This window comes from Gracilinanus agilis, chromosome 2 (assembly GCF_016433145.1).
Source record: "Gracilinanus agilis isolate LMUSP501 chromosome 2, AgileGrace, whole genome shotgun sequence".
In the NCBI taxonomy this organism is placed as follows: Eukaryota; Metazoa; Chordata; class Mammalia; order Didelphimorphia; family Didelphidae; genus Gracilinanus; species Gracilinanus agilis.
The window spans coordinates 216,072,638-216,099,233 of record NC_058131.1 but is presented as its reverse complement, the minus strand read 5'-3'; the positions used below and the strand labels follow the sequence as shown (position 1 = coordinate 216,099,233).

General features: G+C 37.6%; 1 protein-coding gene across 1 annotated transcript in view; it reads left to right on the top strand.

Annotated features, from left to right (window-relative positions):
- CDH13 (cadherin 13) overlaps window positions 1–26,596 on the top strand; it is a 1,311,104-nt gene that overhangs the window by 438,714 nt on the left and 845,794 nt on the right. Inside the window, exon 4 of the mRNA XM_044659579.1 lies at window positions 5,312–5,520. Coding sequence (XP_044515514.1) covers window positions 5,312–5,520 — 209 coding nt within the window. The remainder of the gene's footprint in view (window positions 1–5,311; window positions 5,521–26,596) is intronic.

The following is a 26,596-nucleotide window of genomic DNA, read 5'->3' as shown; positions in this document are numbered from 1 at the left end:
TGACATTTTGGCAGCATCAATACAGTTAATAATATTGGAAAGTGATCTAAGCATGATAGCATCAAAATGCAGCTGTTAGGAGAATATGAAGCGAGATAGGAATCAGTGTGAGAGAAGGTCCCATTTCTCCTGGAGAAAAAGGATGAAATCGCTCTCTGGTTATAAGAACCCTTTAGATGTTTCAGATCCACATTTTAGATATTACTCATGTAGACTTTTGCTCAACTGTGAAAACTGATCCATTCTAAAAGGTTTAGGTCTGAAATACAAGCCTGATGTATTTATTTGGGGAAAAGCTTTTCTAACAATGATTTCCTCCTAAATCTTTCCTTTCCTAGATTCTCTTTCCTTCCCCCTCTCCCTGGCCTAGATCACAGTCAGGCTGAGCATTTGGTTTTAGACTTCAGGGTTGCTTGTTAAGTGCTCCTGTGGGGTGGGAGGTAGGAGGGAAGGGAAAGAAATCTGGGGATATATCTATCTCCGTTACTTCTACTGATGCTGGCAGTGTGCGCTTGTTGAAACAAAGTAAAAGAAAAAAAGGATACCTTAAAATTATATAGTGCCTTTTAAATAGTTTTAAAAAATAAACCTTTGCATTTTCACATTGATGTGGGGGGGTTGGGGGGAAGACTTCTTAGAACCACCTCTAGTTGGAATTGGCCACCTTAGTAAGTAGTTTCTTCCTATTAGACCTTTTTAAACAAGTGCTGGAGAATTATTTGGCCAGCAATGATCTAGAAAGGGATTCACTTACAGGCATTGGACTAACTGGCTCCTGAGGTATAGGATCATGGATTTAGAGTTGGAATGGACCTTAGATACCACCCAGACCAAACCCATTTTATAGATGAGGATCCTAATGGCAAGAATAGTTAAAAGATTTGAACAGGTCACATAGCTGCTAAATGTCCAAATTTGGACTTGAACCTAAGTTTTCCAGATGAAAAACCCAGTGCTTTATCCACTATCCCATCCTACCCTTTTAATCTCTTTCATTTCTGAGAACACTATTTTATCATCACGAGAGCCTTAAGGTAGGAGGAACAAAGAGTTTAGTGCAAGGTTTCCATTCCTACCATTCTAGGTTTCTGTGGAGTAGCTGTTTCCAGTGACCTACCAATAAAGGAGTGGGAAGGCTCTCAGTGTCATGGTTAATGATAGAGATAGAGTGTTGGGCAAAAGGTACAAGAACAAAGGAAGGTAAGACTAAGCCATGGGAGGGTTCTAATGGTCAGCACACTAGTGTTGGAGGCACTAACTGTTCAATTCTGCACTAGTAATTTCTCTATGAAACAATTTCCTCATTTTTAAGTCTTGATTGCACAGCAAGTCCTGTTAAGTGCCACTTAAGCCTCAAATAACAAGAACAAGAAAAATAATCAGAATACCACCACTACAGCATGCTGACAATGGGAGCTGGGAAACTGCCTTGCTCTAAAACAGGGTACTACTAATTACCATGAGAATATTTTCAGCTCTTTTGTTTGGCCTAAAGGAAAAAAAAGTCCTAGGTGAAAATCTGATTCTGACAACTTTGCTTCCCCTCAAAAGGAACTCCCCAAAGCCCACTTGATATTTAGGTTGAAGAGAGTAAATTCCTTTCAACTCCCATCATGCTTTTGTCTGCTAACAACAGAGCCATGTAAAGTCCCCAGCCTTTCCACATATGTAAGAAAACTCTTAGCAACGCTGGATCTGACAAATATTGCCCTACTTCTCTGCAGCTCTAACCAGATGGGTCCCCTTTACACCTACAATATTAATAGCTCACATTATATAGGGCTTTACTTAAAGGTAGCAAATATGCTTTTTGCTCAATAAGTTTGTGATGTAGTTAAAATAGCATTATTCCCATTTTACAGACAAATAGAATTTCAGGAAGAAGCAATTTGTCTCAGATCACAAACCTGGACAATACATTACAGAGCTGAGATTTCAACCCAACTCTCCTTAACCTAAATCCAGCAATAATAAATTTTACTTCATATACAAACAATGTATTCCCTATGCTCATAAAATCACTGATCTAGTCGAGGCCAGTGTTTTGGCAAGGAGATGGCAATTTGACATACTGAGAAGACTTATCCCTCTAGGGTCCACTCTTCCTTAATGTGGTTAAGGATAACTTCCCAGTCAGAACCTGTTCTTCACATTGGAAGGTTAAGACAATTCATTTTACATAGAAAGGATCTCATTTTGTGTGTTCTGATTCATATAACACTGACTCACAGGAGTTATCAATAATGAATGTCAATTAATCAATAAATATTTATAAAGTTCCTACCATGTGCTTGGCACTAGAGATATACATACAAGGAATAAAAAATCCCTTCTTATTTTCCAGATACTAATATTTAAAAGCCAGTAGAATCAGAGCCCCATCTCTGCAATTTGCTGATAAAGCCTCACTGTCTTAATCTCGTTGGATAAAAATGTTCATCTCATTGAACTGGCAACCAAAGGCCAGTTAACAAATGATGTATTTTTCTGAAATCTCTGTCCTAATGTTAAAGCTCAGTGTTACCTAAGCTTACTTTTCCTGGTGACCCTATGTATTTTTTTAAACCCTTACCTTCTGTTTTAGAATTGATACCAAGTATTGGATCCAAGGCAGAAGAGAGGTACAGATTAGGCAATTGGGTTTAAATAACTTGCATAGGGTCACATAGCTACGAAGTATCAGAGTCCAGTTTGAACTCCAAACCTCCTGCCTCTAGGTTTGGTGCTCTATCCACTGAACCACCTAGCTGCCACTTCCCTATGTTTTTTTTTTTTTTTTTTTTTTGTAAACACTTTTGAAGTGCCATGGGATAGGAACTAGAATCCTAGGGTCATAATATGTAAAACCTGTAAGATAATTTAGGAATACAGTCATCCCTAGCTATATCACAGTTCATTTATCATAGCTTCACTGTATCATGGGTTTAAAAAAAATCTAATTCTTTGTCATGGGTTTTCACTATTTTGGAGGATTTTTGTGGATGAATACTGTACTATAACAATGGAAATGTAGTACACCACTAGCATTTGAGCAAATTTGCCAAATTGGCTGATGGAATGAAAGGCTACCAATCACAACCCTGTTCTGTATCCTGGGCACTCACTGGCTAAGTGACTGTAGCATTGGTCTATTTGTTGTCCCTCTACTTTGTGGATTTTCACCTATCATAGGGTGGGTTTGGGGAGTTGGTGTCTCTGGAACATAACTCCAATGATAGGTGAGGGATCACTGTATTCCAGTAGAAAATCCTAATTTAACACAGGAGAAAGGTAAGGCACATAGAGGGCCAGGGGCTTGCCTGAGATCACCCAACTGATAGGTAGCAATGCCAGGATTTGAACTTAGATCTTATCTATCACACTTGTTCCATTTCCCCCCTCTCTTATTTACTTTTTGTTTATCCTATTATTTGTACATACTTACTTGCTTATTGTCTCCCCCTTTAGACTGTAATCTCCTTGAGGGTAGGGATTAGTTTTTCCTCTTTTTTTTTGTATCTTCAGCATTTAGCATAATACTTGCCACATTTTCGGTGTTTAACAAATTTTTATGGATTGATTAATTGAGAGAAAAGCACATAAACTTTGAAGAAAGAGTGAGGAAGATAGAAGTAAAGAAGGAAAGGAGGAAAAGAACAAGGAAAGAAGGAAGGATAACAACAAGCTGATATTTGATGTTTCAAATCAAGGAAATTGAAAAAAGGAAGGGAGAGAGGAAGAAAAAAGGAAAAAAAGAAAAAAGGAGTTAAGGAATGAGAAGAAAGATTTATTCAGTGCTTACTGCATTACAGGTATTGTGTGAAGTTCTTTGCAAATATTATCGCATATAATCCTCCCAACAAACCTGAATGGTAGATGCTATATAGCTATATTTGAAGGAAATTTAGGGAAACAGAAGTGGAGTGACTTGTCTGGAATTACCCTGTGTGTCTGAGACCAGATGGGAACTCATGTCCTTTTGACTCTAAGCCTGATGTTCTATTTACTGTGCCACCTAGCTGAGTAAGCCCCAGATTGATTTCACTCTTACCTTGAGTAGACAAAGGAGGTTTAATTAATGCAAACACAATTTTGTGAAGAAAATGTAGCAACCTCAATAGGGAAAAAAATGAGGATAAGGATTGAGATTAAGAGAGACTATAACACCAGGAAGACTATGGTCATAACAACAACAGCCTAACAGGTCTCAATCATGAAGGGAGACTTAAAAGGCAGACAGAAGAGAAAATAAATAGGCAAATGCATTTCCATTGATACTAGCTTCAAACTGGCAAAGCGCTTGGTGAACTGTGGCATGCGGTTTGCTCTGGGAATTTCTTCTTTTTACTCTGACACTGATGTTTTCTTTACTATCCTTGGGGATTTATCTCTCAGAGATAGAACCTTCACAAAGGCAACTGGAGGAGCCAGGGCCCTACTCTGCTATTTAGCAATGTCACTTTGTCTGATGAATGGGAATGGTCATGATAAAAACAAGGTTGTTTCCTCTTCTTTAGAGTTTAGTTCCAGGAAGTGCTCGTGTCCATGTCTTCGTTAATCTCAATTATCACAATGAGATGGAAGAAAGGAGAAAGTTTCTGAGAAATGTAAAGTCTTAGCAGTTGGTTGATACAGTGGAATAAAAATATGATGAAAATAGGTGGCTTAGTGTATTGAGAGCCAGGTCTAGAGATGAGAGGTCCTGGATTCAAATGTGACCTCAGATACTTCCTAGCTGTGTGACCTTTGACAAATCACTTAACTCCTATTGCCTAGCCCTTACTTCTCTTCTGCCTTGGAAATACTATACAGTATTGATTCTAAAACAGAAGGTAAGGGTATAAATAATTTTTAATATTAAGAATAAAAGCATGCCAATTAAGAGCCTAATGTCTCAGTGCCAAGTTGTTGGACAAACTATGATTTACATTTTACTTTGGGTGCTATCCAAGGATATTTGGGCACCTAAGTATAGGTCGGCATTTAAGTGGGGATTACTTAATGGCCTGGAAGAAAAGAAATTCATTCTATGTTGTGGCTTTACTTTGATTCATTGGAGGAAGGAAGGAAGGAGGAAGGAAGGAAGAAAAAAGGTTCAAAAGACAGGTTTCGTGGCTACCTATGGCACAAAAAAAATAACCATTTTCTCTTTTGATTGATAAATGAAAGATATGTCTGTCAGTGGAGCTTATGGGTGTAAATGGAGTTGCAGAAAAGTTCTCAATACAGTTTGAGTATGGCCCACCTTTGAATATAACCCTAAGCAAGAAGATTCAAAGAGCCCAAAATGAGATCTTTGCTAACATGTTCTCTCCTATATGCTTCTTTTCAGTGACATTCAATGACTGTAAAGGGAATGACAAGCTGAGATTTGATGTCTCCAGCCCCTACTTCAAGGTGAAGCCTGATGGGGCTTTAGTTGCTCTGAAAAACATATCAGAAGTTGGCCCAGCTTTATTCATCCATGGGCGGTCATCTGATGCCGAAGACATGGCAGAAGTTGTGATTGCTGGTGGCAAAGATAGCCATGCCTCCTTAAAGGTAAGTGAGGTTGTAGATGAAAGTGCTTCCTCATGGCAAGCTACTGGGTCTTGTGTAATAGGAAACTTCTGTCTTTGGGCAATGTGGTTATTTATAGTTTCTTGGAGCTAGGAAAAGACAATGGGCTGGAGGGTTTATTTTTTCATGTAACTATCCTTCTAGGATGACTCCTATTGAAGCTCAAACCTTGGGAGATGAACAAGATGTATGCTGTGTCCCTCACATACTAACATTATTCCAATTTACTAAAAAAGTGTGTTCTGGACTCCAGATTTCTGAGTACAATCTGCTTAAGCAGATAACTAATCTTCACTCTGAAAAGTTTAATTGCATCTTCTCTTTGCTTCTTACAGAAGGGGAGAAGGTTAGGGGAAGGATGACTGAATTGAAACTAGAATTTTTATTCCTTCCCATCACCTTTTCTCCCTCCTTACCTCTTGATCCCTCAGAAGTTTCCCCAAAACCCCCAAGTCCCATCAAGCTTTCCTTTTTATTGTCCAGACTAGAATCTTTTCTGATAACTCTTTATTTTTCCGTGTGTGTGTGTGTGCGTGTGTGTGTGTGTGTGTATGTATATAGATAGATAGATAGATAGATAGATAGATAGATAGATAGATAGACTCTTAAGAGAAACATTTAACTTCAAATTCAGTACCCTTTTTTTAAACCCTAATATCTTTTATACATATATATATATATCCTTCTATATTAATTTTATTTGTTACAGGGCTAAGCAATGGGGGTTAAGTGACTTGCCCAGGGTCACACACCTAGGCAGTGTCTGAGACCAGATTTGAACCTAGGACCTCCTGTCTCTAGGCCTGGCTCTCAATCCACTGAGCCATCCAGCTGCCCCCTCAGTACCCTTTTAAAAATACTAAGCTGACTTTCCTAGCCCCAATGACCATGTTAACATGCTTATGATTCAAAAGAAACCACTATAACAGCATATTTTAAGAAGGGAGTGATAAAAGAAGAAAGTCCTTGTGTCCCTGCAGTGATAAAGGTGGCTGGCCCCATGGGTTTGTTCTAATTTTGGAGATCTATGGGTACCTTCAAAAAATAAAGTAATTGGCCCTTGGGTTCTTCCATATTAGACTGTGGTGCATTTATCAATATTATAATTTATATAACGACTGTGAATAATTGTTGTTTCCACTGCCAATTATATGTAAGAAGCTGCAAGTTGACAATAGTTGAATGAAGTATCCTTATATTGTAGATCGTGTGTACTGAACATGGTTCGGGGCCCCGAAACAGTTGTTGGTAAAGTTTCTGTTGTGAGGTTGGGGATTGGTAGTAGTTGCTATATCCGGCAGGTCTGATCAGGGCCATTTAAGAAAGTTGGCCTAATATCTGATTTTAAGGAGCCTTGGGATCTATCAAGTCCTATCTTCTAATCTTAATTCTGCCAGCTAGGTAAAGGTGATCTTGGAAAAGCACATTGAAGACCATTCAGGAAAAAAAGAAGAAAAAAAACTGCTCCACTGTTCTAAGTAATACCACAAGAGTCCGCATAAAAAATAATAATACATCCTCAATGAGGTTATACCTTGATTTGTTGATTTTGAGTCATTTTTTCACCCTATTTTGGGTCTTCTTAGCAAAGGTAAAGGAACAGTTTGCCATTTTCTTCTCCAGCTCAATTTACAGATGAAGAAACTGAGGCAAATGGGATCAAGTGACTTGCACTGGGTGACACAACTAGTAAGTGTCTGAAAGCAGGTTTGAACTCAAGAAGATGAGTCAAAAAGACTGGCACCCTATTCATTGTGCAGCCCAGCTTCCCTCTATACCCCAAATAGTTGTAGCCAAACAAGGACTATGGTAAACAAATATTTCAGTGAACAGACTATTGGTTAGAGTCAGATAGACAGGTTCAGATCCTGACTCTACACCTGATTATTTATTTAACTTTTAATAAATCACTAAACCTCTCTGTCTCTGTTTCATCATTTACAAAAAGAAGACTCTAACTAGATGATAAATTAATTTTATTTCAGTGTTAAGTCTATAAGCCAATTATTTGAAATAAACAGGATGCTCCCAGGTTGAATGATGTGATGTCACAATTTTCTACTTTCTTCTGAGGAATCAGTTTGCCCCAGGATAAGGGTTTACTGAGTCACAGAGAGGTTGATTGACTTGTTCATGATTATACAGCTAAGAAGTATTAGATCTGGGATTTGAAGTTAGGTTTTCCTAATTCCAGGTCAAGCACTTCATCTGCTACCTGCTCAGTGTTGTACTTAAGGTTAACAAGTAATTTTCTCCCCAATAAACATAACAGTAGTAAAATAGTAAATAGTAATAAATAATGGTAAAAACTAACAGTGACAACAGTAATAGCTTATATAGCGCCTATTTTGTGTCAGATACTGAGCTTTACAAATATTATCTCACCTGATCTTTATAACAACCCTGTAAGGTAGGTGCTATTATCTCCACTTTGCATTTGAGGTAACTGACACAAATATGTTCAATGATTTCCCTAAGATCACATAGCTAATAAATATCTGAGGCTGAATTTGAACTCAGATCTTTCTGAATCCAGACCGAACACTCTATCCAATGCATTATGTATTTGTCTAATAAGGGTAGAAATTCAAGTATCTGCTTTGTAGATAATTTCCTTAAAAAATATAAGCAGGATAATTTTGATTCTAAATTCAGTAGAATTATTCACACTTTTAAGATATGGGTCAAAGTAACCCTAACAACAGAAGAGTTAGGAGATAGAAATATGCAACAGGAATCTAGGGGATAATATCCTTAGGGAGTAAAATAAACAGTACCAGGGGATGGTAGAAAGAGCCTCCCTTTCCATAAGCAAAGGCAGGAAAACATCTGGTGGTTCTAACAGACTGAATGGGGAGTTTGTCCCTGTGGAGTTTAGTAGACTCAAGATAATTCAGTGGTTAGATAAGGCAACCAAAATCTCAAAAGCTATGCTAGGCAGCATGCAGACCAACAAGATCCAGAATGAGGGACACGGTAACCTGTCCATGCCATTTCCTTAAGTATCTGTTGAAGGGAATATTTATGCTGGGGAAAAAAATGCTTCAAATGAAAAAGAAAAACTCAAGAAGGAAGCGGTCTGCGAAGGAAACATGAGAACTGCCTTCATGTTAGTGAAAAGCTATAATATAAAAGAGGGATTTGATTCACTCTGCTTGACTAGAGTAGAATTAGGAGAAATGGGTAGATGGTAGAAATAAGCATTTATTAGACACCTACTGCCTTTCAGGTACTATACTAAGTACTTTATAAATGTCTCATTTTCACCTCAAAACAATCATGGAAAGTGAGTGCTTTTATCATCCCTTTTTTATAGTTGAGGAAACTGGGGCAGAAAGAGGTTTAATGACTTGCCTAGGGAGATACAACTAAGAAGTATCCAAGATTACATTTGAATTCAGGTCTCACTGAATCCAGGCCTAATATTCTCTTTCTTTACACTTAGTTACCTTTGAAAGGAAAACAACAGCATAGTCTTAGGGCTAGAATTGGATTTCTGTGAGGATTTGATCATGGTGGATTTTCAAATGGAAACAACATCACCTTGTTGGAGATATAAAGAAGATGAGATGCTTGGTCAGGTACAAAGTGGATTGTCAACCACTGAGGTCTTTTCCAGTTTGGATTCTAGGCTTTGGAGCCATAAAAAGCTTATTTTGTGCCAGGACCACTCCAAAATGTGCCAAAAGCAAGCAATAGGAAGTGGCCCCTAAAATCAGTTTTTGAAGACAAATGTAGTTGGAGTAGGGAAGTCCAGGACAATAGTTCCAATTAAGATGGAGAGAAAAGTGTTTCTCTGGCTCACTGCTGGAGGGAGGGTAGCAACCATGGGACACTAGCTCAATGTGCAGAGATCATTGAGTATCCTAAGACTATTAGAGAGGAAACCAACTTAGGGAGAGAAAGGGTAAAGGATACTGAACAAGGTGGGGAACCAGACTGCATTGTGGCTTCCTCAAGGAAGAGTGGGAAGAGAAGCAAGTAGCTTCTAAGTCTTGCTAAAGTCAATTATTTCTGCCTGTTAAAGGTTCAGGTACCCTGTCAGTATTCTCTACATTTTGACATCTAAGGGGAGAGTCCAATTACCCTCTCCTGGTTGTAAGTGTTCTCATTCAGGGCTATTTTCAAACAAACAAACAAACAAAAAACCTGGCAGGCATGATGTTGGAGGAGTTTCATTATCACAAGGCAATATTTCTTTCATCCTTAGCATGGGCTACTCTGTCTTGTTCTCCATTTGGAATTCCACAGCTCACTTGCAACACAGAACATAAGAACATGGAGAGAGAAAAACAAAGAAACAGACCCTAAATGCAAAGAACCAGTGTGATTGTTTCTGTGAGCTAAAGTAAATCGCATTCAAGGAGATTTCACAACAGTCTTAAGGGTTAATGCACATAATCACATATGATGATTTATTCTTTCTTCTAAGGACAACTTAGGAAGAGCAAATGCCTTAAATTATGGCAGGAGAGATGTAGGTTAAACATTAGAGGCACCCTCTGGCTTTAAGCACTGTAAGACAATGGGATGAATGTATTCTGAAGGAGCCCAGTGAAATCCAAAGAATCCCTGCAGAGTCCTAAGTCTCCTGAGTCTCTCCTTGAGGCAAAACTCTTTAATGCACTGGTACTCTCTCATTTACCAGTTTTTGAACATATTGTTGGGTAAGTGCTACATTTATTGTTTGCCTCTTTCAAAGTACAACAGAGGCTGGCTCAATACTCACTCTGCCAACCTCAAGCAGAATGGGGACCTGCCTTCAGTCATTTTGTGATATATGAAAATAATCCTTTTGGAAACCACTGGAATGTGTCTGAAATAAAACCTAACCAACCAAAATGATACTGAGAGACTCTCTCTGTTGTTTGATGAATCTTGGGTTAGATCCACTTGATGATTCAATCTGGTAATCAATAAGTCATTAATATTTACTGAGCCCCAACAATAAAGAGCTCAGGATGGGAAAAGAAGCACAAGACACACTTTGTGTGTCTCAGAGGCTCACCAAACTAGCAAGGAGACAAGAGCATTTAGAAAATCATAGAATCGTAAATTGAGAACTGGAATGGATGCTAGAGGCCAAATAGTCCAAAGTCCTTTGTCAGATGAAGAAATAGAGGGCCAGGTTGTTTAACAGATCTTCCCAGAGTCACACTGGTAGTGAACAAGAGGTAGGTTTTAAACACAAATCTCTTCACTCTGTATCTAGTACTTTTTCCCCATTGTATCACACTACCCTGGATTTATGTGCCAAAATGCAAGGTATTAACTACATGTGCAATAAGGCTTAGTAGACTTAGTAATTAGGGGAGTCTTAATGAAGAATATGGTGATTGATCTGGGTCTAAAGGGATCAACGACAATCAGATAAGTAGAAGAAAGGAAAGCTGAAGAGAACATCTGGCATGGAGATGAGGAAAAGAGGTTGTTTGGAGGTAGAATGATGATAACATATTTGGAGCATAAGTAGGAGGCTGAACCAAGATAGTGCTTTCATTCAAAAAGATTGAGCACTTATTCTGTGCAAGGCCATATAAAGTACAAATCATGCATGCAGGAAGCTCATAGTTTCAAGTGCTATATATTGGGTAGTAAGAGGAAATCACATTGGATGAGTACTGCAGAGGATTCAACTACAGAGGAACTGAAAACTCAGGGCTCTCTCTGGAATTGATGTGGTATATAAGGAACCATTGTTTATCAGGTGGAGAGAAATGGTGTTAGTGGTGGTAATCCAATAGCTGTTTTGCAGTTATAGCCTCATCTCCACCTCCTTACTTCTGTGGCTTCCTGCAAGTTTTAATTAAAGTCTTAGCTTCTGCAAGAAACATTTTCTGAACCAACTTAATGCTAATGTCTTCATTTTCCATTTGATCTTATATATATCCTGTTGGTACATAATTGTTTGCATGTTCTCTCCCACATTAGGATTTACAATCTTTGATTTCAGGGGCTGGGGTTTTTTTGGGGGGGGAGCAGGGCTGTCTTTCTTTATATTTTTCAGAGTTTAGCACGGTTATTGGCAGATAGTAGATACATAATAAATGAAAGCTGATTAATTGAAATGGTATGGAGTACATTTTAGAATGAAGAGAAACTGGATGTAAAGAAATTAAGTTCAAAGTTTAGGTAGGAGGTGTGGAAAATGTGGGTTAGAGTGGAGGTGATAGAAATAGAGCAGAAGGGTCAAATCCGACAACATTTCGAAAGACTTAGATGTAGGAGATGAAGTCTCAAAGCTGGTTCTAAGATGTTTATTGCAAAGATGGTGGTGTCGCTGTAGCAAATGGAAAAGGTGATAAGTGAATCCAAGTTGAGGGTTAGTTGAGTTGCTCTGTTTTGGACATGTTGAGTTAGTAGTGATGATAAAATATCCAGTTGGAGATATCTTATAGTAGTTGGAAATATAGAACTAGGACATATGAGAGAAGTGATGGGATAGAGATAGAAAAGTGGGTATTTCCCAACAAAGGAGGAAGGGGAAGCCATCAAAGTGGACATGTATTTGAAAGAGAAAAGAACAAAAAGGCTTAGCCTTGAGAAGTGGGCATGGGAAGAACATATAGTTGTAAGGCTAAAGGAAAGAGGTCAACTAAAGAGTGACTAGGAAGAAGGGGTCAGGGGAGCTTGGAACTAAGCCAACAGAACATGGTATCATGGAAGCCAGGGAAATAGAGAGCTTAAAACTTTAACATTTGAAAATCTCTGTCTGTGGTTCACACACCTCAGTGCTAAAGTGTGGTTTATCATGCCATACCAAAAGCATAAGACCTCCTTTAATAAATGGATAAATAGCTATTATTCTTACCTACCACAAGTGATCCCAGTTAGAGCTTGAAAGGATGTGGCTTGAATCTGTAAAATCCTCTTGTCAAGGGTTTAGTAACAAACTCTCAGGATATTTCTCCATTTCTAATGGTAGCCACTAATGCACAAACTGGCAGGCTTTATGAAAGATAACCTTAGATCTCAGGCTGAAGAGAAACCACTTAATCCCTAATCCATTTCCAGAAGAGGAAGGGATTGTTGTTAGAGGGTTTAAAGGGTAACCAAGTGTGTCCTTAAAGGATTTGTATCTACTGAAAGAAAGGAGATACTTTCTAGTTAAAAATGGTGAAGACTGAAAGGATGATTTGATCTTATTTAGATGACCAGAACTATCAGAGAACCATCTGCTCAGAGAGCAAGACTTTTCTGTACCAGTATTGGTGGGATCCTCTGAACCTCAATATAAAATTTCCAAAATAGGCCTGGAAAAATGTTCAAATTTTCATTTTTCATGCACAGATGATACACATTACTCAGCCCTGAATGGTGCTTCCTGACCTAATTCTCAAGCTAGATACAAAAAAAAAAAAAAAAAAAAAAGATTTATTTTACTTTTCCAAGTGAAGAAACTTCATTTTTGTCATTTCAGATTTAGAGTCAGAAATGCTGCCACCTCTCAAAGGTCCAGATCAAGGTTAATTGGAAGATGAAAAATACTGGTTGGACTTTGTGAATTTGTTTTGACTTCAGACCTAGGGAGTGAAGGAGTACTATATTTGACCTCAGAATTGGGTTATGGGAATAGTTACTCGGTGGGGTAAGACAGAGGCCAGGCAATCTCCTTCATAATGAAAAATCATATGTTATGCTTATTCTATGCTTGGCAATGTGTTAAGCACTGAGAATAACTATATCATCACCATCATCACCATAATTATTAATAATGATATACCTAATATTAACATAAAACTTACTATCTACCTAGCATTGTGCTAAGAACTTTATAGTTATTATCTTATTTAGTCTTCACATCAATCCAGAGAGGTAGTTACTATTATTATCCTAATTTTACATATGAGTAAACTGAGATAAATATAGATTAAGTGACTTTCTCAGGGTTACAGAGATAGTAAATCTAGGTGGCTGAATTTGAGTTTTCTTGACTTTAGGCCTAGTGACAACTTATCACCTAAGTCACTTTTTCTACAATGCAAGGGTTTGTGTTTAGGTGGCATAATGGATAGAGTGCCAGGGGTGAAGTTAGGAAGACTCACATTCCTGATTTCAAATCTGACCTCAGATGTTTACTAGCTGTGTGACCCTGGTCAAGTCACTTAACCCTGTTTCCCTCAGATTCTCCTCTGTAAAATGAACCACAGAAAGAAATGGCAAGCCACTCCAGTTTATCTGTCAAGAAAATTCAAATAAGGTCACAAAGAGTTGGACGTGGCTGAATAAAAACCATTCCATTGTTAGCCTCCTTTCCAAATGTATATAATTTGTGTAACGGAGAATATTCTAGCTCACTGCTCCATCAAACATGATAGAAAAGCCACACTGAAATTTTAATTCTTTTATTGTTCTTTAAAGAGAGAAAGGCCTCTCAGGTCCCTCAGTTGAAGAGCAGTGAGTTGTGTTAGCTATACATCTTTCCTAACGTGTGTCTTATTACCGTTGTAGCTTAAGTTTGAACCTCTTCTCTCCTATAATCATTATGTGTATATTTGGGACAGTGCATTCCAGGTCTGTTTGTTTGTGTTTTTAGAAGGGGAGAATGTTTTGCATGAACTATTCTTACTTAGTGAATGCCTTCCAAAGCAGCTGCTTAAATTTTTTTTTTCATTATCAAAGGGAAGCACACTAATGTGGGCTCCTGAATAAAAATAAGAAGGGTAGTTATCCACTGGGATACCTCTAGAATCCAAGAAAGCAATCGTCCCTTGGGGACCCAGCCTGAGAGTGTGAATGTAAGTGGGAAGAATAGACTGGAGAGGAGTGTTATATATTTTTTATACTTTGTGTGTATACTTTCTTTTCTTCTTTATGAATTTTTTCAGACCAAGGACTATTTCTTTTTGGTCTTTTTATTCCCAGGATGTAGCATAGTGCTTGGCAAATAAGCCTTTAATAGATAACCTTTGAATTGATTCATATTGAATAGAATTTTAGCACCTTCAAGATCCTGTTGTCTTACCCTTTCTTCAAGGACTTTTGATGGTAACTACCTTTTGGCACCTCAACAATATTTCTTTCAGCCAACTCTTCACAGCTTAATGAGCTTGCTAATGGCGGGACAATATAGCTTGATAACTTGATTTTTTGTAATTTAAACATATAAATTATAAATTCATTACATGAATTCCCAGTTAGTTTGCATTTGCAGAAGACAGATGGCTGAATTCGAATGACATGCCCAATTTAATCCTAGAAGGCATGCATTTATAATTTATAGACATTAGGATGAGAAATACTTCCTTCCTGTGAGAAGCATTCTGTCACCATGAGGTCATCCACAGATGATATTTATTTACTCCTGTACTCACCCACTCGGAAGTAAAATGGTCTGCCTTGTGGTCTTCAAGGACTGCAAAATTATAGTATCTTAGACTCATCATCCTCTGTCCTTTGCATAGCCTCATTCCTAGAGTTGCTGATCTAAAGATCTCGGTAACCCATCAAGTCTCTGTCTTTTAATTTAATGGAATGAAATAAATGGAGGTTGCAAGGTGGTGGAGTATGTAGAGTATTGGGGAGGTCAAGAGACCTGAGTTTGAATCTTGCCACATACATTTACTAGTTGTAAATCTCTAGGCAAGTTACTTCTATGTGCCTCAGTTTCTTCTTCTGAAAAAAGAGAGGATTGTGCTCAATGGCCACTGTTACTTTTAGCTTTAAATTTATGATCCTATGATTCTATGAGTCTATGGACATGAACTTGAGAAGGATAAGAAAAAAATAAACATGAACTAAGCATATTGGGGATGATAACTTTGTCAAACTATCTGGTACAGGTACGGTGGTAATAATGATCTCGAATGTCATGTCACCAAAAGTGTTCCTACTAAAAGCATTTTCTCTTAGTAGCTGTTGAAAATAAAAGCAAAATTATAAATTTATCTAGCAGCTGCCCAGGAGCAGATATGAATGATAGCTCCTGCATATAGACTAATGTATATCATCAGGATATGCAGGAGGATCACAAATTTTAAATCCAGTGTTTTCAGTCGTGCTGCCTGTGCCTTTCTTGATATTAAGTTCCAGGCTTGCAGGATCCTTGGGTCTGCCTGCTTATCAACAGTAGGCAAATTTTCTCTCTGTTCTTTCAGTATGGAGTTGAGGAATAACATTTAGCCAAGTGAGCAGAGACTGGATTCAGATGATTCATTTTTTTTTTCACTTTTATTATTTCATGCAGTGTTGTGAGTGTTTGTAAGTCAGGAGAAACACTGTTCATAATTATTGCAAATAGGATGAGGCAACCAGAGGATCTCTGACACAAGGAAATGAAAATTACAAGGTCACCAACAACATTTTTAGTCCCTTGGCAGAATAAAAACATCTCAGCTAGTTATGCTTTGCCTAGTTAGCCTGGCATATAATCAAACTAGAAAGCTTCTAAAATAATGGCTTCTTCCTCCTAGCAGCCTATTATGAGGTGAACACACAATGTTCCTATTTGTCCCCAGCAGTACCTTCAAGGTATCCTGGAGTGGCTACAACCCCAATTTGAATAAAGAGCATGTTTCATGTGATTTGCTTTAGGCATAAAAATTTCTAGTTATGATTCTGCTGTTCATAAGTATTATTAGTGCCCAGAGAATAAGATCCATTCTTGTATGGGAAGATTGGATCAACCTATGTGTAGTCTTTTCTTCTGATTGTCACCATTAATATGCCAATTAACAGTCAATCACTATTGGCAACTAGTGGATTGGCTTATTGATTATTTCCATTATTGAAGTGGCCATAATAATTGAAAAGGTTATTTTACCTTTCCATTTTTTAAAATTATTTTTATGGAAAATAAGATGGAGTGAGTGAGGGTCTGATGCTCTATGATGACTCATCTGGAATCACTTGATTTATTCAATAACATTGGCCAGGGCCTATGAGAAAATTTGTGTCTTGTCAGTCATTGGCTTATTTTTTAAAAGCACTTAGTTTAGCTTTAGAAGAACTGGATTCAAAATCGAATTCTTCTATTTACTATCCTCATTACCCTGGATAAAGTACTTCCTCCTGTGGACCTCAGTTTCCTCATTTGTAAAATGAAGCCTTAGTTGTCACTACTATCTAAGGTCTAATACAGTTCTAAATCTATGAGCTCTGTAGTAAAGGAGTTATGAGTCTAAAGCTGGGAATCCTGATTTAGCCGGCTTGGTAATTTAAAAATACTATAAAATAACATCACCTAAGGTACAAGACCTCTCCTGTTACTATCAAGGAAAATGAGTATCTGTCTATCTGTTATTCAGATTGAGCTTGCAAATTACCGTACAGCTTGGAAATTGAGCCTCAAAATTACTTCAATTTTGGTGCATAGCTAAAATGTTATGATTATGACTTTTTACTCCCGATACGGTTAAAATAGTGATAAAAAGACATGTTCTATTCATTCACTTAAGTAGATAACAAACCCTCCTCCTGTTCTCAATACTATGCAAACTGTTTCCTGAAGACAAGTTTCTATTGAAATGTGAGATGTTTAATTCAGAGCTGGATCCAGTTGCCAGGATGGTCTAGATAACTCAGTCTCCCTTTATAATATATCTTGATGTCTTTTGCTTTTTAATTCAGTTAAACACAGTCATTTCTTTATACCTTTTATTACTCTAAGGCAACCTTTCTTTGTAATAAAGAAGAAAAAAAACAGTTAAGCAGAAGGAACAAATATAGCAATTACATATGTTTGGAGATACATTATACACCTCTAAACACCCAAATCTCTGTATACCCAGAATTCAGAATGTCTAGCATATAGGTGGCATTTAAAGAATGCAAACTAAAAGTAGGGAAGTATGTTTTATATTTCCTATAGGACCCAGATTGGTAATTTCCATCTAAGCTCAGATTTTCTGTTTTTGAGTGTGTTGTTTTTATACCCTTACCTTCCATTTTTGAATCAATACTTTGTATTGGTTCCAAGGCAGAAGTGTGGTAAGGGTTAGGCTTGCCAAGGGTCATAGTGTGAGTGTATAAGGCCATTTTTGAACCCAGGACTTCCCATCTCTAAGTCTGAATCTCAATCTACTTGAGCCACCTAGCTTTCACCTTCTTTTCTTTTTTAAAAATTAAATTTAATTATTTTGGTCATTATGCAACAGTTCTTTTCCCACGTTCCTTTCTATGTCTTATGGCATGCTGATAATTCATTACATTTATAGGCCAACTTTTTTTTTCTCCAACCTTTCTGTAATTGATGGTCAGTGACTTCTCTTTCCAGCTCTTTTTCTCCCCTTTCCCTTGCTACCTGCTGAAAGTTGCCTCTGTGTGATTATTAGAAATTCAATTAGAAATATTTCTCTTTTAGAGTTCTGTTCAGGATGGCTGGTGCTGTCCACAGATTATCAAGGCACCATGTACATATTTACACAATCTGAGATCATTCAGGTGCTTGAGGGATATGTGGTAAGAGCTGAGCTCACTGTTACCCTGAACATATTACCGGAGAGCTGGTTCTCTCGTGGTTACAAATAAGAATTAGATAGATCTGAATGGATACTAGAAGGATGCTGGGCAACCAAATGAATTGATATTTGGTCAGGAAGCTGTGTTTAAATCCTCTTTACTCATGTGTAATGTCCTTAAATCTTTATTAGCCACAGTTACCTATCTCTATCTCCAGAAACTCAGTACTTCTTTAAAACAAAACAAAACAAAACAAATCCCTTAGAACTGATATTAAGCATCAGTTCCAAGGCAGAAGAATGGTATGGATTGGGCAATTGGAGTTGTGACTTGTCTAAGATCACAAAGTTAGGAAATTTTTGAGCCCACATTTGAACCCAGGACCTCCTGTCTTCAGGCTTGGCTCTCTATTCACTTAGCTAGCCCTAAACTCAGTACTTGTAAAGAAGGCTGAAATGTAAGAGCTAATAAAAAATCCGTAGAGATTCCTCTTCCCCTTCATAACCACCAAAGGCTTGATTTCCTAGCATTTCTCTGACTCCCAGATCTGAGGCCTTGTGAGATTCTATCCAGTGTAAACCCAGTTTCTAAAACTAGGCCAAGTTCCTTCAAAAAGAAATCCACAACCACTCTCACTTTGCTTAAGTCCCTATCTAGTAGCCTCCTGTATATTTATAAGTGATTTATTGGCTTTTCCTCTTCTGATTTCTATTGCTCCCCTCAACTCTTGGAAGAGTAAAGCTAAATCTGTCCAGCACCATTGGGGCAGGTTTCCCCTGCTTCTTTCCTTTTTCCTTCCCGTCTCTCTACATGTTCTGGTTTATGTGCATTCTCTGCACAAATTCCTCTTCAGAATTATACCTGCCTTGCTTTTTCCTGGCCTGATGCATTCATAGACCACTGTGACTATCAAGGATTGTGGAGAGAGTGCTCTGGGGTGCTTTAGACATCTACCCCGAGATTCTTGTCCTTTGGGACCAACAGGAAATGCATCAGGCTAGAGGATTTGAGAGATCTCAAAACTCACAATGACATTTACTGATTTGGATCCATTGAATGTTTACTTGACAGAGGGAGATGGCATGGTATTGTGGTATATTAGAAAGAAAATTAATTTTGAGATCATAAGATTCATGGTATAATAGAGATAGCAGAAGGCTTAGTCATAATAACTTGGGTTCAAATGCCACCCCAGACACTTAATAAGCATTTGACCCTGGGTAAATCTAAGAGGGATATGGATTAAATCATGTAGTGATTAAAAATGATAAAGGCTGATATCATGAGGAAAACTAATATTTTATTTAGACCCATGTTGATAGAATAAAATCAGACCATGAGCCTGGCTATTTCAAAATCCCGCCTCCACCATTACATTTCATACTTTCCTTAATCCTCTCCAAGTTTCCCAGGGAGCGTGCTCAGGTAGCAAAGAGGAAGTCAAAAAACACTTCCCAATATTTAAAGCCGGGCTTTACCTTGAAGACATCATCCAAAACAGGAAACCCTTTGGACCATGGAAAATGTAGTTTTCCAAGTATCCACAGGAAGTTTGTCATTAAAGCCCAAATGAGTCTCAAATAGCTCTAAATAGAGCACCAGGAATTCTAAATAACACAATCACTTCTAAGTTTATGATATTGTTGTAGCCCATAGAGATTCTGGACTTATTCTCTCAAACCACCTAGCACTGACATTCGATATCCCTGGGGCCTCAGAATAATGCAAAGAAGTTGTAGGGTTTGCTCTAATGCTATTAACTCAAGCTCCATTCCAGTGTTTTCCCTCCAAAATCATCACTCTAATTAGCATTATGATATCATCTAACCAATTAACATTAATTAACTTTATAAAGGGGTATTTATTGAAAAGCTATAGGAAGAACAAAAGTATAAAAACATCTCTGTGAATGTGATATTTTGGTTCCTGAGGAGAGTAGATTCAAACTTACAAGTGGTAGTTACAAACATTTTGCTTAACACAAAGTTTACTTCTGGGTGTGTTGTGGCCAGTTGATGAGGATAAGTTACTTCCTTGTTTGCAGGATCTAGTGTCCCAGACTCTAATAAACCCCCTCATAGAATTCAAATTCTGCCACTCCAGTGGCTTCTCTGGTGTCTTTTGAAGTTTCATAAAAGTCCAATAACAAAGGAGGAAGGAAAAGGAGGCAGAACCATCCCAGAAACAGGCTTGTCTAGGAAGTCATGTCTAGTTACACTAGTTTAGTTGACTGGGAGGGCACCCCTCCCCTGGAGCTCAGAGAGTCATTTTCTCTTTTTTTAAATAGTATTTTATTTTTCTCCAATTACTTGTAAAATACTTTTTAAACATTCTTTTTCTAAAAATTTGAGTTCCAAATTGTCTCCTTCCTTCTCATACTCCCTGAGATAGTAAGCACATTTTAAATGTGCAATCATGTAAAACTTTTTTTTTTCATATTAGTCATTTTGTGGAACAGATCTTGAACAAGAAAAAAAAAAGATGAAGAAAGAAAGTGACATAAAATATGTTTTGTTCTGCATTGAAACTCCATCAGGTCTTTCTCTGGAGGCAGATGGTATTTTTCATCATGAGTCTTTGCCATTGTTTTAGATCACTGTATAGCTGAATATAGCTACACCATTCACAGTTGCTCATCATATAACATTGCTGTTATTGTATACAATCTTCTTCCAGTTCTGCTCACTTCATTTTGCATCAGTTCATTTAAGTCTTTCCAGGATTTTTTTTTTTGTTTGTCCATTTAATTTCTTTTTTTTTAACACAATGTTAGTATTTAATTTTTAGAAAAGTTAACATAGTTACATAATTCATGCTCTTACTTTCCCCTTCAGGATTTTTTTAAATCATTGTGTTTGCTATTTCTTATAGCATAATGACATTCTACTACAATCATATATCACAACTTATCATATACCACAACTTGTTCAGCCATTCCCCAATAGATGTACATACCAACAATTTCCAATTTTTTGCTACCACAAAAAGAGCAGGGTTATAAATATTTTTGTACAAATAGGTCATCCCCCCCTATTTTTTAAATTTCCCGAGAGTCATTCTTAGAACTTCTGGCAAACAGGAAGAGAAGAGACTGATTTTTCTTAATGATTTCCTTCATATATACTCTTAGTTTCTGTTCAATAGTCAGCTAAAAGGCTTATCTTCACCATACTGTGAACAGACAGATACATTCACAGAATTCTGTGAATATATTCACATAAGCTTAGAAGTAGAGAGCCTGAACCATCCACTCCACATTATCATGAGCCTCTAGAATCAAGGTTGAAAGTGCATTTTGGGAGTGGGGACTTAATTGTACAAAATAGAGGCTGACAGGAGCATCTGATTTTGAGGAACAATGAATATTCCAGTTTGACAGTAGAGCATTTGAAAGGTAATAACAAGAAATGCAGATGAAAAAGTCTGTAATCACACTGTGGGATCAATTAAACAACATGCATTTATAAATTACCTACTGTGTGCCAGGCAGTGAGGATACGAAGATAAAAATGAAACAATGCCTGACTTTAAGGAGCTTATGGTGGGTCTATAGATGGGAATAACATGAAAGTATCAGAATGACAAACTAGGAGTTTTTGTTATCCTATGATATTAGGGAACCAGGGAATGCTTTTGAGTAGGGGAGTAACATAGTATGATTGACTCCAGATAGTCTGAACTTACTTTGCCAGATTTCTTAGGTTAACTTCCCTGGGATGCAAGGACTTCCTTCTTTCAACAGAACAAGGCACTTCAGAGGTCAAAGTGAATTAGCTCAGGTGTCATTTTGTCAATGAACTTCTGCCTTTAAGCTAGTTCCAAGCACTAATTAATTCTATTAGTGCTGATAAAGCAGGACTTTGCTCTCTCAATTACTGACATCAATATGGGGTGTCCAGGGAGGACAACATTTCTGGTGTGAGGACTTCCTATCCCTTTTCAGGGCTGCTCATCCACCTTTGGTGTCCACCTATCAACTAACTCTCACCTTTGGCTTGAAGAAGCTACGGTATTCACGATGGCCATGTCCTAGTAAAACCTTATGATAAGAAAGTTAAACCAGGTCAAAGGTAGCCAACAGTCCTTAAACCTGTTGGTGAGGGGGTGGGGGAGGGCACTGTTCTACCCCAAGTATATGAAGACTTCTCCTGGCAGAATGGACAGATGAAAATAATTTGTCCCATTGATAATGAAGGTGGCTAAAGGAGGCATTGTGGAGAACTTAGAGCTTGATCACACATCAAAGATGCCAGGGTCATCCACTGTATCCTGGACCATCATCAGTTGTTTGTACTGCTACTGGATTTTGATGACTTTAGAAAAAAGAGAGAGTCCAACTCAACCACAAATGATTGGTCTTCTTCCTTTATGTTTTATTGATTTTTAAAATTTATTTTTTTTCACATTACATGTTGATATGATTCTAATAATCATTTTCTGGCATTTTGTGAACCATATTCTCTCCTTCCTTTCCACCTCTCCCCAAGATGGCAGGCATTTTGACATAGTTTGCACATTTTATCACACAAGACATATTTCTTTTCTTGTTCAGACAACACATAGTTCCATGTTTTGTAAAAGAAGGCACAGAGCATTTATACTAAAGAAAAGTTCCTGGAGGAAACAAAATGAAGAATGATATGCTTCAGTTTTCAGTCAGACTCTGTCAATTCCTTCTATGGCTATAGATAATCACCTTTTCATCATGAGTCCCTTGGAGTTCTCCTCGATCCTCAGATTGCTCATAATAGTTAAGTCATTCACAGTTAACACTTATACAGTGTTGTTATTACTATATTCAGTGTTTTTCTTTCTGTTTGCTTCACTTTGTATAAATTCATGTAAATTTTTCTAGATTTTTTTTGTCATTGTTCTGTTTGTCATTTCTTATTCCACATGAATATTCCACTATAATCGTAAACCACAACTTGTTCAGCCATCCTCCAATAATGGGCATCTCTTCAGTTTCCAGTTCTTTGACACCACAGAAAGAATTGCTATGAATATTTTTGTCAGTCATTTCCCCCAATTTTTGAGCTCTTTGGGAGACCTAATAGTGGTATTTCTGGGTCAAAGAATATGCATAATAAGCAGCTACATGGCTCAGTGGATTGAGAGCCAGACCTAGAAATGGAAGGTCCTAGGTTCACATTTGGCCTCAGATATTTCCTAGCTATATGACCCCAGGAAAGTCAATTAATCCCTTTGCCTAGCCTTTATTGTTCTTCTGCCTTTGGAACAAATATACAGTATTAATATTAAGATGGAAGGTAAAGTTGTTGTTGTTTTAATGCACAGTTTTATGGTCCTTTGGGCACAGTTTCAAATTGCTTTCCAGAATAGTTGCATTACTTTACAGGACCACCAACAGTTCATTAGTGTACCAATTTTTGTGTGTGCCATATTAGCCAATCTGATTGATGTGAAGTGGAATCTCAGAGATGTTTTAATTTGCATTTCTTTAATTAATAGTTATCTGGAGCATGTATAACTAAAGATAGTTTTAGTTTCTTCATCTTTTTTTTAAACCCTTACCTTCCATCTTGGAGTCATGTAAGGGTAGGCAATGGGGGTCAAGGGACTTGCCAGGGTCACACAGCTGGGAAGTATCTGAGGTCAGATTTGAACCTAGAACCTCCCATCTCTAGACCTGGCTCTCAATCCAATAAGCTACCCAGCTGCCCCCTCAATTTCTTCATCTTAGAATTGCCTATTCATACCTTTTGATCATTTGTCAAGTGGGAAATGCATCAATGGTCATCTTTCAAAGGAAGGATGAGCAATACTGACATCCAGAGAAAGAACCAACAGAGGACTTGAGCTCCCATCAGGGAGAAGTTGAGCATAAGGGAGAAGTAGAGCATGAGGCTTACGCATGAGTGTGACGGGGAAACATCTCCCTTTTGTAGTATATTTCAAGCTCATGGGCCCATAACTTACATGATGACTCATCCTTCTCTTTACTTTATTTTCCAGGCAATTGGATCTCAGAGAAGAAATTCTGGCATTGTGTCCTAGCTATGATACTGACTAGCTATGAGTTACTAGGAAAATCACTTAACCTCTTTCTGTCGATTTAATTGCTTGTAAAATGGAAATTATAATTCTTCTACTTGAGAGGAAGCTAAGTGAAGCTAGGTAGTGCAGTAGTGCATAGACTACCTCACCTGGAGTCAAGAAGACTTGAGTTCAAATACAGCTTCAGATACTTAGTAAATATTTGACCCAGGAAAACTCACTTAACCTCTGTTTGTCTCATTTTCCTAATTTGTAAAATATGGACTATCGAGCAACTATTTCCAAGAGTTGTGAGATAAAAATGATGAAGATATAATTATTAATATTATTATTACCTGTCTTGCAAAAGGTTTTATAGTGAAAGTCTTTTGTCATCCTTAATCCTTAGTAAAAATAACAGTATTTGATCTCTTACTATTGTTATTGTTCAGGGGTACCTTATTTCCTGATAGGAGAAGACACACAGCTTCCCTGTTTCCCTGCAGCAGGTCCATTTTACACACCATGTGAATAGTTTATCAACCACTGCAGCCTGAGCTCATGCTGCCTTATAAGTTGGCTGCTGAGAACAGCAACTGTTTCACACCTGTTTGCTTTGAACAGACTTTTATGCATCTAAAATATACAGTTTTCCAAAAACCTTAATAAAGTTTTAAGCTTTAATAGTGTAAAGATGTATACCTAAATTCCAATGTGTACAGATTACCTACAACCTCCTTTTTAATTAATCAGACAATGAATGTACATTTATTAAGTGCCTACTATGTGCTAGGCAATGTGTTAAGAGCAAAGGAAATGGGCAAAAGCCAGGCAACCCACCTGTTCTTTATGAGGACTATATCCCAGGGTTCCACATATTTCTGTTGCTCCTTAGTCTGACTTTCTTGCAGTCTGAGTCAGAGTCTATTGTGACACTGAAAAAAAGGCCTCTGGATACATCATCAGACACCTTATGCTCTCCATTGATGGAAAATTGCTTTTCCATTTACAAAGTGATAGCATGGTAACATGGTGTTTAAAAAAATAGGTAGTATTTGGACTTGGAGTTTGGACACCAGAGTTCATGCAATGTCTCAGATGCTTACTAGCTCTGAGATGGCGGGCACATCCCTTAAGCTCTTGCTCTTCAGAGATCATCTCTCTAGACCACTTGACTCTTGTTAGGCTGGGTCTGGGTGTGCCTAGTCTGCATTATAAACAGTAATGCTGTCAATTCCTTCCATGGTGCTGCTCTGCAGAATTGCCTAATGTTTTCCTTTCTGCTAAAAACAAATACTCTGTCTAGGCTATGGATCAGTCTTCAGGCCTTCTGGAAGCAGCATGATCTTGTGGAAAGAGTAATGGTTTATTGAACATAGCCAATTCATCTCCCCCACCCCCACTCCCGAACCTCTGTCTTTTCATCTTCACAATGATAATATTGGACTAGAGTGTTCTTCAAAATCCATTTCTGCTCTAGTTTCATGATCTGAAATTTCCAAGTTCTCTCCAGGGCTGTGGGTTCCATCAATACTCTCTGTCTCTGGAGATTTCTATGGCAGTAATATCTAAATTTCTGCTCTTTTGAAGCAGGTGGGAGAGAGCTCATGTGGAAAAATGTTTTACAAATAATTGGTAATTATTGAATATTTATTGAAGAGGAGTAGCTAAATTATATAGAAGACATTAGGAAACTGGCTAACTATTGGGGTCCATTGCTTTTGGGGTATGTTTGTGGTTTGAAATCTGTAATATTCTGGAAAATAAGAATATTTTCTTATATTACTCTTATCATTTGGTATTTTTACATTTTAAATTATTTTCTTATATTAATTTTTTTCTGGTCATGAAATCCTCAGAAACTCTGAATCTCTATTTTGATGCCTCATTTCCTCTCCAATAGAATCATCTCATGTGTTATCCACAGCAAACATTCAGTCAGCAAACATGTATATGTGAATATAATTTATCATTCTCCCTGAAGGGCCTCAATAGTTCAGGCTACTAAACAGGGCTATCTATTTAGACAAAAAGAAAATAAGGGCCACATTTTCAGCCAGACACACTCAGTACATCAGAGGGATAAGGATTAGGATTTCACCTTTAATTTCATTAGTATATGGAACTTCTGATTAAGTAAACTATCTCTACCAATGCAGTTTGTTACCTTCTTAAAATCTTAGAGAATCGCCTACCTCTAAGAGCTTAAGTGACTTGTCCAGGGTCACAAAGTTACTTTGTGTCATTGGTAAAAATTATTGAACTCAGGTTTTCTTGGCTTCGAGGTCAGTTCCCTATCTACTATACTATACTATCTTGCCAATATATTATAAAGTTATAGAATCATGGATTTACATTTGCAAGAGCCCATAGATGTTGTCTAGTCCAAACTCTTCATTTAACATTTGGGGAATCTCAGAATCGCAGAGGGCAAGCTGGGATTCAAACCCAGAGCTTCTGACTTCAAATCCAATATTCTTTCTACTTCATACTACACTGAGAACAGTTTAGTTTTTTTTTTTTCAGGGCTGCTATTTGGTCAACCTTTTTTAGGTTAGCTGTGTCCTTGTCCAAGCTAATGCAGCCCTGTCATGTAAATGAGAATAAATCAAATATTTTAAGAGAAGAAAATGGTCAGGGAAATTAGAACCATGAATAATTT